General features: G+C 43.5%; 1 protein-coding gene and 1 pseudogene across 4 annotated transcripts in view; one reads left to right on the top strand and one right to left on the bottom strand.

Moving 5' to 3' along the window:
* Positions 1–12305, bottom strand: part of AAK1 (AP2 associated kinase 1) — a 170924-nt gene extending 158619 nt beyond the window's left edge. For all 4 annotated transcript variants that reach the window (XM_088026498.1, XM_088026495.1, XM_088026496.1 and 1 more), the window contains exons 1-2: positions 12150–12305; positions 11470–11862 (exon numbers count right to left, since the gene is read on the bottom strand). In XM_088026498.1, coding sequence (XP_087882624.1) covers positions 11470–11632 — 163 coding nt within the window. In that variant the 5' untranslated portion in view covers positions 11633–11862; positions 12150–12305. The remainder of the gene's footprint in view (positions 1–11469; positions 11863–12149) is intronic.
* A 3843-nt stretch (positions 12306–16148) lies between these two features.
* Positions 16149–17304, top strand: LOC114218959 (centrin-1-like; annotated as a pseudogene).
* The last annotated feature ends 363 nt before the right edge of the window (positions 17305–17667 follow it).

The following is a 17667-nucleotide window of genomic DNA, read 5'->3' as shown; positions in this document are numbered from 1 at the left end:
CATAATTGAATACAATCAATAAAGAGATTTATGTGATTTTTCTGGAAGGTGTTCTACTTTGAGTTTATTTTTCAACTTTACCAAACTTACAAGATTTGATAGCTCTTATCATTGTAATAAGGTCCCAAACAGATCTACTATATTATTGGAATAGGAATAGGGAGGTCTGTATATCTCACATTTGTCTGGTCTGTAGTGCCTACCCAGTAAATCTGAATTAGTATTGATTTACTGTATTATTTCTTCAATTAATTTATTCTCTAGTACCCACTGTTGCTTAAATGTAAGAGTCCTGAATTGGATACAAAATAAACCTAAGGTTTACACCCTGCCTCCTAAGAATTATCTAACACTGGAAAGTAGATACAAATGAAATAGATAAATAGCAAAACAAAACTTTGAGATTATGGGCCCAAAGAGTCAACAAAAGCAGCAAGAATGACAAGCAACCACAGGACAGGAGAAATGGATGGACTGTAAAGAGGTTAGGTGGGATTAAGGTAGGTGGGCAGGGGAGAGGATCCCAGGCACAGAGAGCACTACGAGTGAAGCACTGGAAAGAACTAAATCCGCGGTACAAGGGAGATGAGGAGGGCACCAGGCCTAGACGAAACAGATAACCTGTGTTAGAGTGCAAGAATTTAAAGCTGGATAGGCAGCTGGGATTAGGCGTTCCTCAGCGGCAGAGAGGCCCTTCATACTAATAATCACATGACAGGTTGGGGAAATTTTCCAACACACAGGTGGCTTTCAAGCAGGAAAAAAAAAAAATCAAACCACGATATTTATCGGAGATTCTCTTCTCCTTATTCCTCATCTCTATCTATCTATCTTTCTATCTTCTGAGTATAGTATAGCATTCATTTAAATAGTCTGAGTTCCTTTATATAGTTAAGATATAACTCATATTTCTACTTTTGAGATTGAAAGATGTGTGTGTGTGTGTGTGTGTGTATCTCCAGGACACTAACTTCACCAGGTTATAGACACAGCAAAACAAATATTGCCTGATAAAAACAAAGCTCATGCACTCAAACACTAAGTTACCATTTATAGACTGCTAACTATATGCTAGGCACTATACTAATCACTTTGCATGATTTCATCTAATCCTTACAATCAACCACAGTATTAGCCGTATTTTACAAATGAAGCCAGGATCTTCACTGCCCAACATCACAGGTCCAGGATTCAGGCCAAGGGCTGCCTAGCTCCAATTCCCATGCTTTTAAACCACTGCACATGGGGCTAAACTCAGAAATCTTCTCCTAAGGAGAACATCACAGTGCTTCCATTATTCTGGGGGATAGGGGAGGAAAGACAGTACCGGATAGCACATTTTCCTCAATCATTACTGAGTTACCCCTTCTGGTCAAATCAAGATTATTCCATAGCCAAAAGGTCAGATGGAATTATTTCTCCCAGCACTGACTAATCCCCACCACCAAGATGCCCAGGCTTCTAAAAACAGTAGGGGACAAAGGTCTGAGGAACAGGGCTAGGCAAGGGAAATTAAACAAATCTAACAAACCGGTAGGATAATCAGCACTTCCTGAAACAAGATTCACTGACCAGGGAAAATGATGAGTTGGGGGAATTGCAGGAGACCTGCCACCTCCATAAATGTTGCTCAAGCCCCAATCCTCCAAAAGGGGCCCAACTGACAAGGCCAGAGTCCTCTTCTTTTTTTCTTGTTCGTAAAGGGTAATAAAGTCTCCATTTTGTTCTCAAATTCATGCTCTGTACCAGACGGACAATAATCTCTCTCTCACCCTAAAGGTCCCAGTACAATAGCTGTAAGCATCCTCAAAAATAGGCAGCAAACAAAATTACATGGCATTATATTGCTTTCTCCAGGATCCAAGTCCCAGATGAAAGGCATCATTATTTAAGATCATTATAATTACAAATGATAATCTAACATCAATGCTATGCTTGGCCTTCTATGATAATAATATAGGGATGCCATAAACTCTTTCATCCAATTATCTCTCGGCTCTTCAGAAATCAGGAATAACAAAGCTTCAGTTGGCATTGCCATCCACTGTCTGCCAAGGTGAACTCAGAGCCCAAGGAGAAAACTGACCAGTTCAGGCTGATTCACTCACAGCAGGCTCCGAATGAAACTCCAGATTTTCACTCTTTCAACTTTGTTCCAACTTGAGGAATTCGCCCTCTGCCAAGATGGAAGTGTCACTCATAAGAAGGACTCCTCTTCCCTAACAATTGTCCAAAACTCAAAAGAAGAACTGAGATTGTTTAAAGTATACATAATACACTAAAAATAAAGATAGCAGACTAGTAATACTAGATCCTGGAAGGGGAAGGAGGCACAAAATATTGCAGCCAGGATTGCTGAGCGATTCAAAATCACATGCAATGAAAAGGCTTTTTTACTTTGGGTATAAGCACAGAACATATGATTTATTTATGTAGGCAATTTTGTTCCTCAAAAGAAACCAAAAATGTTGCAATACTCTCAACTTTGCTAAGAATATAACATATGCAAGCGTGCAGAACTAGACGTGTTCCCTAAAACAAGGTTACTTGAAGGGGTTCCAGAGAAGATTCCGTTAAGAACTATCCACCTTCAGGGCGCCTGGGTGGCTCAGTTGGTTAAGCGACTGCCTTTGGCTCAGGTTATGATCCCGGAGTCCGGGGATCGAGTCCCGCATCGGGCTCCCTGCTCAGCAGGGAGTCTGCTTCTCCCTCTGACCCTCCCCCCCCATGCTCTCTCTCTCTCTCTCTCTCTCTCTCTCTCTCTCAAATAAATAAATAAATAAAATCTTAAAAAAAAAAAAACTATCCACCTTCACAAAATGTTTCCTAACCATTTCAGTCCTCACTGGTCTCCTTCCCCTCAACACCTCCAGAATTTAGACACTACACCACACACCCTGTTGTAGGGTGCTTTTGTTTCATGTATGTTGCTCACATTATGTCAACAAGGAGGGCAGGAGCCAAATCTTCCCTTATTTCTCTGTATGCCACAGCATCGTAGGGCTGAAAATACCATACATGCTCAGTAACCCCTGCTACTCCTGGCTGGCAGGGCAAGCTGTCTCTTCTGCACTCTGCATTATCCCCATGCCCTCTCGTTTCATGGTCACAACATCCCGACAGCAGGAAGGACATTTTTTACAAACGAGGAACCAGTGGCTCACATAGGTTACATGACTTCCCCAAAGCCACATTGGAAATAGTAGTCAAAGAACTTGAACCCAAAATCCCTAATTGCAAGTGCTAGACTCTTCCTGAAAATTCTTCTTTGTACAAAGAATTATCAACATCTTCTCTCACAACATTCTGATTTTTTTTTTTTAAAGAATTTATTTATTTGACAGAGAGAGACACAGCGAGAGCAGGAACACAAGCAGGGGGAGCGGGAGAGGGAGAAGCAGGTCTCCCGCTGAGCAGGGAACCTGATGTGGAACTCGATCCCAGGACCCTGGGATCATGACCTGAGCCGAATGGCAGACACTTAACGACTGAGCCACCCAGGCGCCCACAACATTCTGATTTTTAATAACTCTTCCCAACTGAACCTCCCTATAAACAATTTCAAGTCAGAAAATGCTTCCACAATACTTTTGGGCTGCTCAGATATGAGCAATGAGAATATAAGGAGAATTGTCTAAGTTCATACTCCATATTCAGCCAGTGGTATAGTTACAACTCCCTCGGCCAGAGCCTACAAAGACTTACCATTCTATCTCCTTTAGTTCATTGGTTTATTTCTGGAAGTAGCCATTTTATAAAGAAAATGACATGAAGATTTTTAACCATAACAGGTTAAACAGAAAGACTGCTGGCTCACTGATTCTGAGAAAATGAATTTAAAAATTAAGCGATTCACCTGAAGTCAGATTAGACCCTTCTGCACCATCCCTGACTCCTCTCTCCTTCCCCACAATGGTCAACACGTCATGTTGTGCCACCTTGGCACTACTGACATTTTGGGCTGGATAATTCTTTGTTGTGGTGGGAAGGGATGGCTACTGGGTAGGCTGTAGGATGTTTAGCAGTATCCTTGGCCTATACCCCCTAGATGCCAGTATTACCTCCCACCCTGTAACAATCAAAAATGTCTCCAGACATTAATAAATGTTACTTGGGGGTAACTGCTCCTGGTCGAGAACCACTGCTCTGGACCAGTGGTCTCCAAACAGAGGTACACAAAACAATCCACCGGGGTAGAAAAATATATAGATGAGACTCTCCACTTATATTGATTTCCATCTTAAAAAATAAGATTTTTATCTTTATTTATATTTACTAGATGGCCTAACACTAGTGTTCCCATCCAGTCTCTATGTCAGTCCTGGGTCTCGAATGAATCTGATGGAATAATGAGGAAAGAATGGAAGCTCCATAGCACAGGCTGACATGGACTGCGATGTACTACAGTTCATGTGCTTGGTTAAGTGGATTCACTGATCACATTTGTTTTAAATGAATTAATCCTCGGGCGCCTGGGTGGCTCAGTTGGTTAAGCGACTGCCTTCGGCTCAGGTCATGATCCCGGACTCCCGGGATCGAGTCCCACATCGGGCTCCCTGCTCGGCAGGGAGTCTGCTCCTCCCTCTGACCCTCTTCCCTCTCGTGCTATCTCTCATTCTCTCTCTCTCAAATAAATAAATAAAATCTTTAAAAAAAAAATAAAATAAATGAATTAATCCTCATAAAGCAAAAAGGGGCTTAAAAAGATTCCTGTGAAGATACCTTGGATTAAAGATAACATAAGCATACACAAACAACAAAACTATGGCAGTGCCTCATTCCTATTTGGGTGTACTTTTCTTTTTTTTTTTAATTTTATTTATTTATTAGAGAGAAAGAGGGCACACAAGCAGGGGGAGTAGCAGAGGGAAAGGGAGAAGCTGGCTGCCCGCTGAACAGAGAGTCCGATAGGCTCAATCCCAGGACCCTGGGATCATGACCTAAGCTGAAGGCAGACACTTAACCACCTGAGCCACCCAGGCACCCCTCCTGGTGTACTTTTCATCAGTCACATTACAATGTAGAAACAATTAAAATCTGGTAAGATATGACAAGAAATTCACCAAAACCTATCCAGATGACTTAAAATACAGATTTGCATGTACTATCATAAATGATGAACTTCATTTTAAGTATATATTGTACCTTCAGATATTAGCTAATAATAGCAGGACATGCATATAATTATAAAGAAACAAGCATACATATAATGAAGAGGTTAATGTTTAAATGATAGTGCCATTCTATGCAAAAAGTTTAGCCATCATTGCTCGAAACCAACACTGTCTAATAGAACTCTCTGTGATGATGAAATAGTTTCTATCTGTACTGTGCAAAATTGTAGCCAAACCATGTAGCTATTAAGCAACTGAAAAGTGGCTAGTGTGCCTGAACAATTAAAGTTGAATTGTAATTTCAATAATTTAAATTAAACAGTCATATGTGGCTATGGCTACTTTACTGGACAGCATAGCCCTGGACCACTAATAGATTATGCTAATATGCTATTATGCTATCTCAAAACATAAAGCTCCCAACAAGCAGTGCACTTTCCTACTTTTTGTCTTTGGCCATGTTATTCTCTATGCCTTGAATGTTCTCTCAACCTTGTCCATCTAGTAATAAATTCTTATTTTGAAGACCTACCTCAAATATCACCTTTAACTTTCCCTGACTACTCCTGACCCCACAAAATTAATTGCTGCCTCATGTCTGTTGCCTTACCCCTTTTATAGCCTTCCACTCCAGCACTTGGAGCTACTGGCTCATGTATCTGAAGTTCTAGCACTAGGAGTTCCTCAAGGCAGAGTCATTTCTCACTGGCTGATGCCCAGCACATAGTGAGTGCTCCGTACAGCAATGAATGAACCAACAAACCTTGATCTCCCCATTTAAACTGCAGTGCTCCTTCTACCACACCAAAAAAATGGCTCCAGAAAAGCCGACTGAAGGCTACTCTTTGCTACTTCACAGCGCCAGATGCTACTTCAATAGACAATACCATTTCTATTATTATCACTGTTTGGCTCTTTCAAATGCAGATGTCACAGTTACTTCTTAAGCAGGCTCAGAAAGCATTTATCCTTTGAAGGGCACAAAATGAAGGTGCGTGGTGGTGTTGGTCCCCTCTCTGAGGGGTCACCTTTCAAATACTGCAATGACTGCTCTGATACAGTCGTATGTCACATGTACTGGATTAACATTTATCAAGCTTTTCCCGTGTACTCTACACGCAGTTTTAGCTACTGAGGTACAAGTGGACGCCTCCCCTCCTACCCTCCCACTCAGAACCCATGTGAAACTGTTTCTCTTTATCATCTCTCATTAAATGAGTGTGACTTTGTTAGAAAGACCAAAGGAAAGGCTTTGACCATGCAATTGCTTATTCTGGATTTCATTTCTGAATTCTAAATTTGGCTATATTTAGCAAAGCTATAACCGTCATCATGCCCGAAGCCAGGAAGAAGACACCATTCACAAACCACCCCCTGAAAATCTGCAGTTGCCACTAAAAAACCGACTTCCCAGCAGGCAAAGACATCTGAAGTGGGAGGGATCAAATTGGTGTTTGCGTCAGAGAAGACCTCAGGTGCTTAGAACCAACCTCTCTGCCTGGCACTAACGCTCTCCAGAACCTCGCTGCCTCTTCTTTTCTCTCCAACATACCTTCCGCTCTGGTCACACATATCCTCACTCTCCCCCTCATCTACTCCTTTCTGTAACACTGGTCATCCCACTTCCCCACCTGCTTCTCCTTCAAGCTGCTTGCCTCTCACTGAACCTTCAGGCCCGCTCCCCTGCCCCCAAACACTATCCCTCCCTTGCCCCACGGTTAGCATAGGGCTCTTGCACAGATGGGAGCAGTGCATACTGGAGATCTATTCAACAGTTACTCCAGAGACCCAGGGCCACTGAAGAAAGCGAGCAGCAAGTGAACAGCCAGGAAACAAATGTAAAACAATTTCCTTCTACCATTCCAAGTCCTTCTTTCCTTGCTTCTGGAAGGGAAACTCGTACTAACCCAGATGATACCACTAGTCAGTATCCCTGAACTCATACTTTTTCACCACTCCACACTTGCATATACTACTCTCTCTGCTGGGAAGGCCTTGGGTAACCCTCATCTGGACCATCTGCTGGGCAATTTCCATTCCTGTTCAAACCACACTTCATCTCTAAACCCTGGCCCTCAGGCCCCTTCTCTTTATCACCTCATAACATCTTTTATCATCTACCATATATCAAGGGCCATACCAAGGGCTGGACACTGATCTTAGCTTTATTTGTTGGTCTATGAGCTCCTTAAGAGCCAGGCCCACATCCTATTCATCTTAGTAATTCTGGAATCTAATGCAGTTCCTGCCACAAAGAAGGCCTAATGAACATTCACTAAATGAATACATGTGTGCATCATATCAATACCAACACGATGTAATTATATGCTACACATGTGTGTATACAGATATACGTACATGTATACATATGTTTGTTTTAAGTATTTAAACCACACTACCTTGTGATGTTGGTAGAAGAAATTGTAAGTTTACTAGTACGGAAACTCACTCAGTTCTCATTAACTCTAGACCTGGATTCCTTCAGTGGAAGTAAGGAAACTGCTCTGATGGGGCATGTGGTCCACCTTATATAGAACTGATGCAGTTCTGGAAAGTGGTCTTGGATACAGCAGGTATTTAACAAACATTTATTATTTAAAGCTTAGATGTAAGGTCTCGTATAGCTAAGGACATATAACAAAAGCACAGCTCTTCAGCCTTCTCTGAGCATTGCTCCAATTTTCCCATTGAGCTCATTCCAGAAGCTTAAACCAAATCTTCCCTTGACATCACATGCCCATGACCTCAGACATGATTAGGAAGTCATCATGGCATCCTCACTGAGAAAGTAGAGAAAATATCCAGCCTGGAGACAGCCATATCCCTCTGAACTCATGGTCTAGAACTTCACTTCCCCCAAACAAGCCCCAATGGACTAGTAAGTGAAAGCAGGCGAGCAGGGCTGATGCTGATGGGGAGATGGCAGCCCACGTATTCTCCTGTCTTACTCCAGCACCTCTTCCTCGGTGTTCCTGCATTCCTCATTATAAAGCATAGAATGGGGCGCCTGGGTGGCTCAGTTGGTTAAGTGACTGCCTTCGGCTCAGGTCATGATCCTGGAGTCCCAGGATCGAGTCCCGCATCGGGCTCCCTGCTCAGCAGGGAATCTGCTTCTCCCTCTGACCCTCTTCCCTCTCATGCTATCTCTCATTCTCTCTCTTTCAAATAAATAAATAAAATCTTTAAAAAAAAATTAAAAAAAAAATAAAGCATAGAATGATACCCATTTTATAGAAACAGGGGTGACAGGCAGGATGTGGTGCTGAAGAGTCTGTGTTTAAAGCCCACCCTCCCAAACTGCCTGGTCACTGCCCCGGCAACTCGATGCACAATCCTCATCATCCTTGGACAACTCTGGCTGGGACTGGTGGTTAGGTCCACACCTGGGGACTCAAAAAGAAGAGGGTGCAGGAAGGAACATGGTCACCCAAAACATCTGTTGACCCTTCAAGGAGCTAGTGAGGCTTCTGCAGAAAAATATCTGATTCTGTCCACCCACAACAGGAAAAAGGATTGCTGCAGATTGCTATAGCCAAACTAACCTTCACACCCCCCCCCACTCTCCCTTAACTACATATAGGATATAATGTTGCTGGCAAATAATGGCTACCATTCATTGAACACCTGAAAAATGTTAAATAATTCACATACATCGCCTCATTTGATATTCATGACCACTCCACAGGATAGGGGTTCTCAATCTTTAGCTTGCATCACAATCTCTCCAGAAATCTGTTAAAGCCCCACCCTCGTGGTTTATGGGGTGAGGCCTAATTTGCATTTCTAACAAGCTTCCATATGATGCTGATGCTCCTGATCCAGGACTCCACACTTTAAGAACCACTGCCAAAGGGAAACAGATTCAAGAGAGTTTTGAAATGTCTTATCCAAGGTTTCACAGCTAGTAAAGAACAGATGCAGAATTTGAACCTAGATCTGCCTGACTCTATAGACACTGCTGGTAACCATGCTATACTGTATGTGTGAATATTTGCCTAGTCTTACCAAATGCACTGGCAGCTCCTTAAAGGCAGACATCACCTCCCTATCGTCCCTCTCAGAACTCAGTGCTACCTTTTTTACTTAGTAGGTGCTACATAAATAATTTGTATACAGGCTCCTATATAGCCATATACTTCTAAGAGCCACAAATTCAAACTCACCTATAGTCAAAGAATATAAAGAGAGCAATATCGCCAGACCCAGTTTTACATGAGACTCTCTCCTGATGCTCTGAGTCTTGGCCCATGCTGTCTCCACACCTGGATAACTCCTACTCATTCTCTGGTCAGTCACTTCCTGCAGAAAGTAATTCTTGGCTCTCTAAAACTGGGGGCCATTGCACCCGAAGCTTGTCTCCGCGATAGCACATATCACTCTATTCTAACTGGCTGTTTTCCATCTCTCAACATAGTCTGTAAACTATAGTATCTAGTTTTATGTCATATCCCCAGGGCCTAGCACAGTGCCTGGCACATCAATAAATACACCATAACTGCTTGTTGAATGAATAAATGAATGCAGAGCTGCGAGCCCTAAGTTCCACGTAAAAATACCATAACGCATGATGTGCAGTTCTCAGGGAAGAGGAGGACAGCCTAGATAACACAGACCAATTTTGCCTTTTCTCTTTCTCCCATCATTCAGACTCTGAAAACAGGCACTGCTTAGGGTAGCACCAACTACAGTAAGACAATATCCTAGCTGAACAAAATGCTCCTAGGCTATAAGGTCAGCAGAAGCCATTCAAAGAGAAGGAAAGAGCTCTGTGCCCCCTCATTCCTCCTGATTTCTCTCTCACGTACTCCTTCTCCATTTCTCCATCCCACTGCAGTTAAGGGCTTTGGCACAGGGATGAAAGACACAGATCAGACTCAAGGGTGCGGATCTGGCAGCGGGCACAGAAGCATCTCCCATCCTGCACCAAAGCCCACAAGGAAAGATCCAGAGGGACAGTGACTCAGGCCCCAGATTAAGTCCACCTAGAGCAGTGCTGAGAATGGAAAAGAGCAAGAATTTCACAAGGACATTAATTGTCAGATCTTTTTTTGTTAAGTGTTTTTAAAGTAAAGGCTTCCACCCTAACCCCAGAAAAATGGGCCCAAGTTGAACCCAGTACTTGCACAAGCTGAAAGCCAAACACAGCTTCTTCATCCTCTCAACCCACCTGCCTGCAACACTCACTGTGACAGGCATCTCCCAGGCCCAGATTAGGACCTCTGCTTCAACCTTAGCTTGCAAAAAGGCTCCTTCCCCAGCTAATAAACTGTCCCCCCCAAAACCACCATGTTGCAGTAACAGAAGCCTCCCCCTTCCCCCATCCCCCCTCTCAGCCCATAACACAACCTACAGCAGGTTGGCCCCATCCAATTAGTTTGAATAGCTTCATGCCAAGAAAATTGCTGCTTTTATTAAAAATAAAAGCACACAAGGCAGGCAATGGGCTGTGAAAAGTATGATTCTGGCGTAATTATGAAGGTCGAGGTTAAGGTTACCAAAAGATACATGCAAAGATTTCCAGAAAGCCTGGGAGACAAAAATATATATTTACATATCTATAGATAGATCAACACACATGGAGAGAATTTACACAGCAGATCTAAATAACATCTTCTCCAATAGAGGAAAAACAAAAATCAGATGCTCCTCTCAAGTAATTCTTTTGGCAAAAAATAAAAATAAAAACTAAAACAGGAGGAAGAGGGGCCTAGTAGACTGCTTTCAAAATAACCACATTCATCTCATGTAATTTCTGTTATCTTGGCTACATCCTGGGGACCTGATTACAGTTGGGTCAGGAAACAAAACTAGTAAAATCCACCAAGAGCTTGGCTCCTAGAAAAACATATTCCCATTCTCTGAAAATCTTCTCTTCCTCAAATGCCTACTCCTGGGAGTGGGAAAGTTGGGTAGAAGGAGAAACCCCTCTCTCTTCTTAAAGCTACTCCATCTCCACCCTTCAGCCCTCACATCACAATTTCAAGTTTAAGGAGGATGACAAGCCCAGCACCCTACATTTGATGTGAAGCTTTACACTTTCACACATGTGTTTTCTCATCTGATCCTTATAATTCAGTGAGGCAGACAAGAATTGGCTTGCCAATTTTTAAAAAAATAATAAAATAAAAGGCCACTGAGGTAAACAATTTCCAGCAACGTCCTTCCACCCCACAAGCCCTGTCACTTCCAAATCTCAGTTTTAAATTTCTCAAGGACAATGATTCACTGAGCAAGGGAAGGGGGAAGGGAGGGTCAACTGGTCAAAACCCATTCATACACTGAACATCTAGAAACCAGTCTTGCTGCATCAGCATAAGATTTTAATTCACGGCGCACTGAAAGAGTCCCACCATACCTTCCGCCAACACCTCGTCCACAGTGACCTGCTGTCGCCCAATGCCAAAGACCCTTCCGATGTAGCCACTGCCCAGGCCCGAGGTGCTGCCCCCACCTCCGCTGGAGCCGGAGCCCAGGCCAGAGCCGCCCTGCTCTCGCCGGGAGTCGAAAAACTTCTTCATCTTGCGAATAGGAAGCAGTAAAGCAAAATACCGACGGTTTCTGGATTTTTTTTTTTTTTTTTTTAAGAAAACAAGAGATCCAAGGATTTCTTCTCGGATTTCAGCTCGGAGAGGAGCCACCCGAATCCGGCCGTGGGGGTGGGGGCTGAGGGAGGATGCCTATAGGAATATGCGTGTCAATCGCGCCCGGTCCCCTCCTCCTCAAGAGAGCGATTCGTGTAAGTTTAAACCTGTGATGACAGAAGAGAGAGAGGATGAATCAGTAACACACTTACGAATTCAGCCGCTGAGTCCTGGAGAGAGCAAAAGCCATCATCCCGGGGAAACGCTTCATGCATTTTCCTAGCAGAAAAACCCTAGGGCTGAAAACCCGGCAGAGCCCGGGACCCTGGTGCCCGCGGCTCGGAAAAAGGGAGGATTCGGCCGCCTCGGGCAGCGCCGACCGAGCCGGGAACTGCCTCCCCCTCCTCCCGGGTCTCTCCGCCACCCCGAGAGGCAGCATCCCGGCGGCACCCACTTGAGACAGCTCGGCGGCTGGCGCCCAGCTACCAGCTCTGCAACATTGTCACGACCGCCGGGCCGGCCTGCGACGCGGAGAAGAGGCGGCGCTGCAGCGAGAGCCGGGGCCGCGTTCGGCGCCCGCCCGCCCGCCAGCTGATCCCCGGAGCGCCCAGCGGAGACTGACCCGCCGCCCCTCCCCCGCGCGCGCTCCCGCCCGGCTCCATCCACCCAACCAGGAAGTGAACCGCCGCCGGAAGTGCCTCGCGGGACGGCGCGGCGACGGGCCGAGGTCGTCCTGTTGCTGCCGCTCAAGTCGCGACAGACGAGAAGGAGTCGTCGGAGAGAAGGGGACCCGGGATGGGGGTGTCTCAGTGTGGAGAGAGTTTTAGAAAAGAACTTTTATCGCCCGGCCCGCATGGCACCATGGGAAAGGTAGTTCGGCTCAACCCAGCGGCTGGACTACAACTCCCAGGATGCCCCAGAAGGAGTGAGCGAGGTGGCTGCGGTGGCCTCCTCGGCCTCGAAGGTGGTTAGTGGGGTGGTGCATTTGTGGGGATTCGGTTATTTAAATACATCCGGTAAAGAAACTGCCAAGGACTAGGAAACTGCTGCATGTACCACCCTTTTGGAGCCATCTTATTTGCGGCTTGACCTCCCTGCACAAGGGATTCTGGGGATGGTTGTTTCCGAAAGGATCGAGGCTGACACCTGAAGGACGCGGCTTAACCTGTTAGACCCTAGCCTGTCCTGCGAGGCTTAACGACGTCACCTGGGCAGAAAGTGGAAGACAAGGGGTGATCGGGAGAATTTTGCTGGCAGTTGGTACAAGGCCACACCCGAACGCCAACCCCAAGTAAAACCAGTACCCTTCTGCCCGCAACCTCAAAAGCTGTTTTTGCTCCCAGTTGTTATTGAGAACTGCTCCGCGGTCAGCTCTGAGCTAGGCACTGTGAGAAAACTGTGTTTCGTCTGGGAATCTACACGCGAGCCTCAAACCGAGAAACTTCAGGGGTGTATACGGGGCAGATCCTAGGGTACCAGCAGATCCAAATTGTTGGCTCTGATCCCAGACTTTAGGGTTTGGCTGGCGACAGTGACGCTTAATTCTTCCACCTTTCCTGATGCTGTGGGTGGGCCTGACCTTCACAAATCCCCTCACACAAAAACCCAAGGCTGACCTTCTGTTCTTTCTTTTTCACTTAAAGATTTCCTCCTTGATGTTTATTTTACCCTGATACAGCCTGAGTGCCAAAGTCCATTGGGTGGACAACGTGATTTTCATCTGCCAAATGCAGAAGATTTGGAAGGCCGGTTAGTACCCTTCTCCATCCCTAGATTTCCTGATGGGTGATGCTGAAAGTAGTTCCAAATCCCTGGCCCCCCTCCGCTGCCCCCCAAAATCCATGATTTTTCTAACCACATGAATATAGGTTATTTCTCACCTCCACCCGCTCTCCCTAATTCTGCGACAGCGCTATTGGCTTGTAATTCATCCCAGAACGTTTTCAATAGACATTTGAGGAGAGGACAGAGAGGTACGGGGGTGGGGGGAGGGAGGACGGGGGGGGGGGTTCCTTGCCTTCTGTAATCTGAATGTTAAACTGAGCCCTGACTGAACTGAGCCGTGACTGCTGCTTCTTCCTCTCTTCTTCTCCCCCTCCTCCTCCTCCTTTCCCCCGCCTCCTTTTTTCAAGTGGTGCCTTTGTAGTTAAGCTTCCTGTGTAGAGACAGCATTTTTTCTTCCAGAGGGAGTCAATGTTGTCGCCTCAGTTCACAAATTCATGCAGCCACCTCCAGGGTGGAATGCAGCACCTGCTAAAACATTCCCTCAAAGGAAGCCCACAGAGGCATGTTCTCTGCACTTTCCTTAAAAGGCTAGATTTTGTCTTAAGGAAGTTTGGAATAGACCTTAAAATAGATGGGAAAGCTCATTGGAATTAGATTCATTGACCTCCATCTTTACATCTATTGATCTTGGCTGACTTTTTTGAAGAAGTTCTGTTGGGTCCTAGAATCTGTTGCTATCTCAGTTTTTACTTTTCTAGACATTCCTGTTACCAGACTAGGCCAGACTTATGCAAATCCCAACTATCACTTCCGAGGAACAAAAACTTGTTTTTTTCTGATAGGATTAAGGCAGCTAACAAGCATCCACCTGATGCTTTGAGGAAGTTTTGTTTTTTTTTAAAGAAGCAAAAGAAAGAAAAAATATTAGAACACTGGGTTTCTTGCTTTCCATTCTTTCAGAGACTAATAACAATCATAAGGACAAAACTCCAGTTTTTAATCCTTTACATATAATAAATTATTTGATCCTCATAACAACCCTATGAAATAAGGTAATATTAACTGTACTCATTTTTTAGATGGGGGATCTGAAGCACAGAGATAAATGAGTTGCCCAAAGTCACACAGATAGTGACGGGCAAAGCTAGCGCTCAAACTCAGACATTTTGGCTTTACAGCCCAGTGTTTAACTAGCTACACTAAACTGCCTACTTAGAAAGAAAAAATATAAACTGATTAAAATACTAGAAAATAGTTAGAAACATCTGCAAGTAGCAAGGGACCAGGAGACAGGAAATATCTGCCACTCCATAGCTGTGCCCTAGACCACTTGGATCTCTGGACCTATTTTCTCAGCCATAAAACCAGTGCCCTCTTACAACTCTTAATAATTTTCTTGTTCCTGAGTGCAAAATAATCACAGATCAGCCACCATAATCCCAAAACTCTTACCACACTCCCTTTCTTTGTAATTTGCTCCACGCTTTGTTGTATTCCTATTCCACTTTTCATGTATATTGTCACCTCAAGTACTCAAAGTCAGGAACAGTCTTCTACTTATCTCCTTGGGCATTCAATACAAAAGTTTATTTGGTATGTGTCCTTACCAGTATTTAAATAAGCCAAATAATTGACTTCAAATTAAATGTGACATGTAAGAGAGCAATCTGATAAAGGTAGAAAAATTGATTTCAAGTATTCTGGACTAGGTAAGTTTTTGAACTTAGTTTAGGAGATACTATGGATAAATACCTAATCAAAGAGAAGGGGAGGGCGCCTGGGTGGCTCAGTAAGTTAAGCAGCTGACTCTTGATTTGGGCTCAGGTCTTGATCTCAGGGTTGTGAGATCAGGCTCTGCGCTGGGCATGGAGCCTGCTTAAGATTCTCTCTCTCCCTCTGTTCCTTGCCCCAACCCCTACCCCATTAAAAAAAAGAGAGAGTGGGAGAAGGGGAAAAGAAAGTGACATTTACTGTGTATTTTCCATATGCCAGTTACTGTATTAAGCACTTAACATATCTTGTTTAATCCTCTTGTATGCATCTCTGCAAAGTAAATACTATTATCTATTATATTAAAGTAGATACTATTATACTATTATCCCCAATTTTATAGATGAACAGTGAAGATTTTGTTAGTAGCAGAGGGATGTGCATGGTTTGTTAGGTTAGGAGAAAATGATTTGCCCTGTGGTGTGGCTAACTCATGTCACAGTAAACCCAGTTATGGCAATGTATGGTGCATCCTTAGAGGAAATCAAAGGGAAGGGGACCGACTTTAATTAACTACCTTAACTAAGGCCCGCACTGTGTTGGATATTTAATCATATCATTCAGTCTTCACAATACACCTATGAGGGGCGCATTACTCTTAATTTTGTCAATGTCGAAACAGGCTGAGCCAAGTTAATGTATGTTAACTATTGTTACACAGAGCCTGTAAAGGGCAGAGGCAGAATCAAAACCTGACTGACCTCAAAACCCTCATCATTTTCACTACACCATGTAGCCATTCTATATTGCCAGCTTTTAGTCCAGTGGAATTTATTAGGGATACAGATTGTCAGGCCCCATTCAGATCATTAACTGTTGGATTACTAAATAATGAATGACTCAAATGCATCGCTTAAGGGGAAGAGGCATATACTTTTTTCTACACTTTTGGTTTAACATTTTAAAAACCTTTTTTAATTTAAATATCTTTCCTGTTCTTCTGAGGTATAATTGACATATTTATCATTGTTGTATTTTCTCCAGCACTAAAAATGGTACACAGGGATACGGTTTTCAGAAATTTATTTTCAGCAACTCCTTAGTGCTTAAAAAGAGAGCAGGGAGCTAAAAGTGAATAAAATATAATCCTTTCAATGTACGTCGGTTGCCGTAACAACGGGCAGCGGAGTCCATTGGCAATGGCCTCTAACTTTAAGAAGGCAAGCATGGCATCATCTGCCCAGCGAAAAAGGATGAGTCCTAAGCCAGAGCTTACTGAAGAGCAGAAACAGAAAATCCGGGAAGCTTTTGATCTCTTTGATGCTGATGGAACTGGGACCATAGATGTTAAGGAACTTAAGGTGGCAATGAGGGCACTGGGCTTTGAACCCAAGAAAGAAGAGATCAAGAAAATGATAAGCAAAATCGATAAGGAAGGGACAGGAAAAATGAAATTTAGTGACTTTTTGACTGTGATGACTCAGAAAATGAGAAAGATACCAAAGAAGAAATTCTGAAAGCTTTCAATCTCTTGGATGATGGTGAAACTGGGAAGATATCATTCAAAAATCTAAAGCGTGTGGCCAAGGAGTTGGGTGAGAACTTCACTGATGAGGAGCTACAGGAAATGATCGATGAGGCTAATCGAGATGGAGATGGAGAAGTCAATGAGCAGGAGTTCCTGCGCATCATGAAAAAGACCAGCCTTTACTAAAATCAGTCTCTTCTTTTCATATTGTGTGAAACCTGGGTTTTGAGAACATAAACTATTTTCTCCTACTGACCCCCTGTATAACTTTAATAACAATCTTGAATCTCTCTTAGGTATTTGAAAGTGTTCTCTGACATTTAAGTTCTTTTTAAGGTGACCTGCTGATTGCTTCAATTCCCCAGAGCAAAACAAAAGCACATTAGGGTGGTGAAAAGGGTCTTAAAATTTTCACCCACCTGCATTTCTGCCTTGTATCACCTCACTCTTGTCATGCATTTCCACAATGGTGCCACCCAGAATGACTTTTTAGACAAGCACATGTTGTATCCATGCCACCAGAAGCAGGAGCATCTCCTTGATGTTTCTAGTTATAACTGACACCTGAGTGCCGCTCTCTCTTTTATAAAACCCAATGAACTTACGTGCATTTGGATGTGTGTTTGTGCTATTTGTTTTGCCTTAAAAATAAAGCCTTCCTTATTTAAAAAAAAAAAATATATATATATATATATATATAATCCTTTCAAGGAATTTAAAATATCCTGTAAAATTAAGTGTATTAAACGACGGGAACTAAAACTGATAAGAAAGGCCCAATCGTAGTAGAAACAGCTAGAACGTATTTTGGTAGAGGCAGGGGCAGCAGTCCCCTTTCACCAACCATCCAGCTGATTCTGATTCATATTCAAGTTTGAGAACCACTGTTTAGCAGAAGGGAAATTATAACAACCATTTTCCTTCTTTAACAAGAACATTTATTTTTGTTTTCTGGTTAGAAAAGTAATTACATAACCACTGAAGAAAGTAGGATAAAGAATAAAAGTCA

The sequence above is a fragment of the Eumetopias jubatus genome, unplaced genomic scaffold, assembly GCF_037043125.1.
Source record: "Eumetopias jubatus isolate StellerSeaLion01/CBP00866 unplaced genomic scaffold, mEumJub1_p1.0 scaffold_9, whole genome shotgun sequence".
Taxonomy (NCBI): Eukaryota; Metazoa; Chordata; class Mammalia; order Carnivora; family Otariidae; genus Eumetopias; species Eumetopias jubatus.
This window is presented reverse-complemented; position numbering and strand designations above follow the sequence as displayed.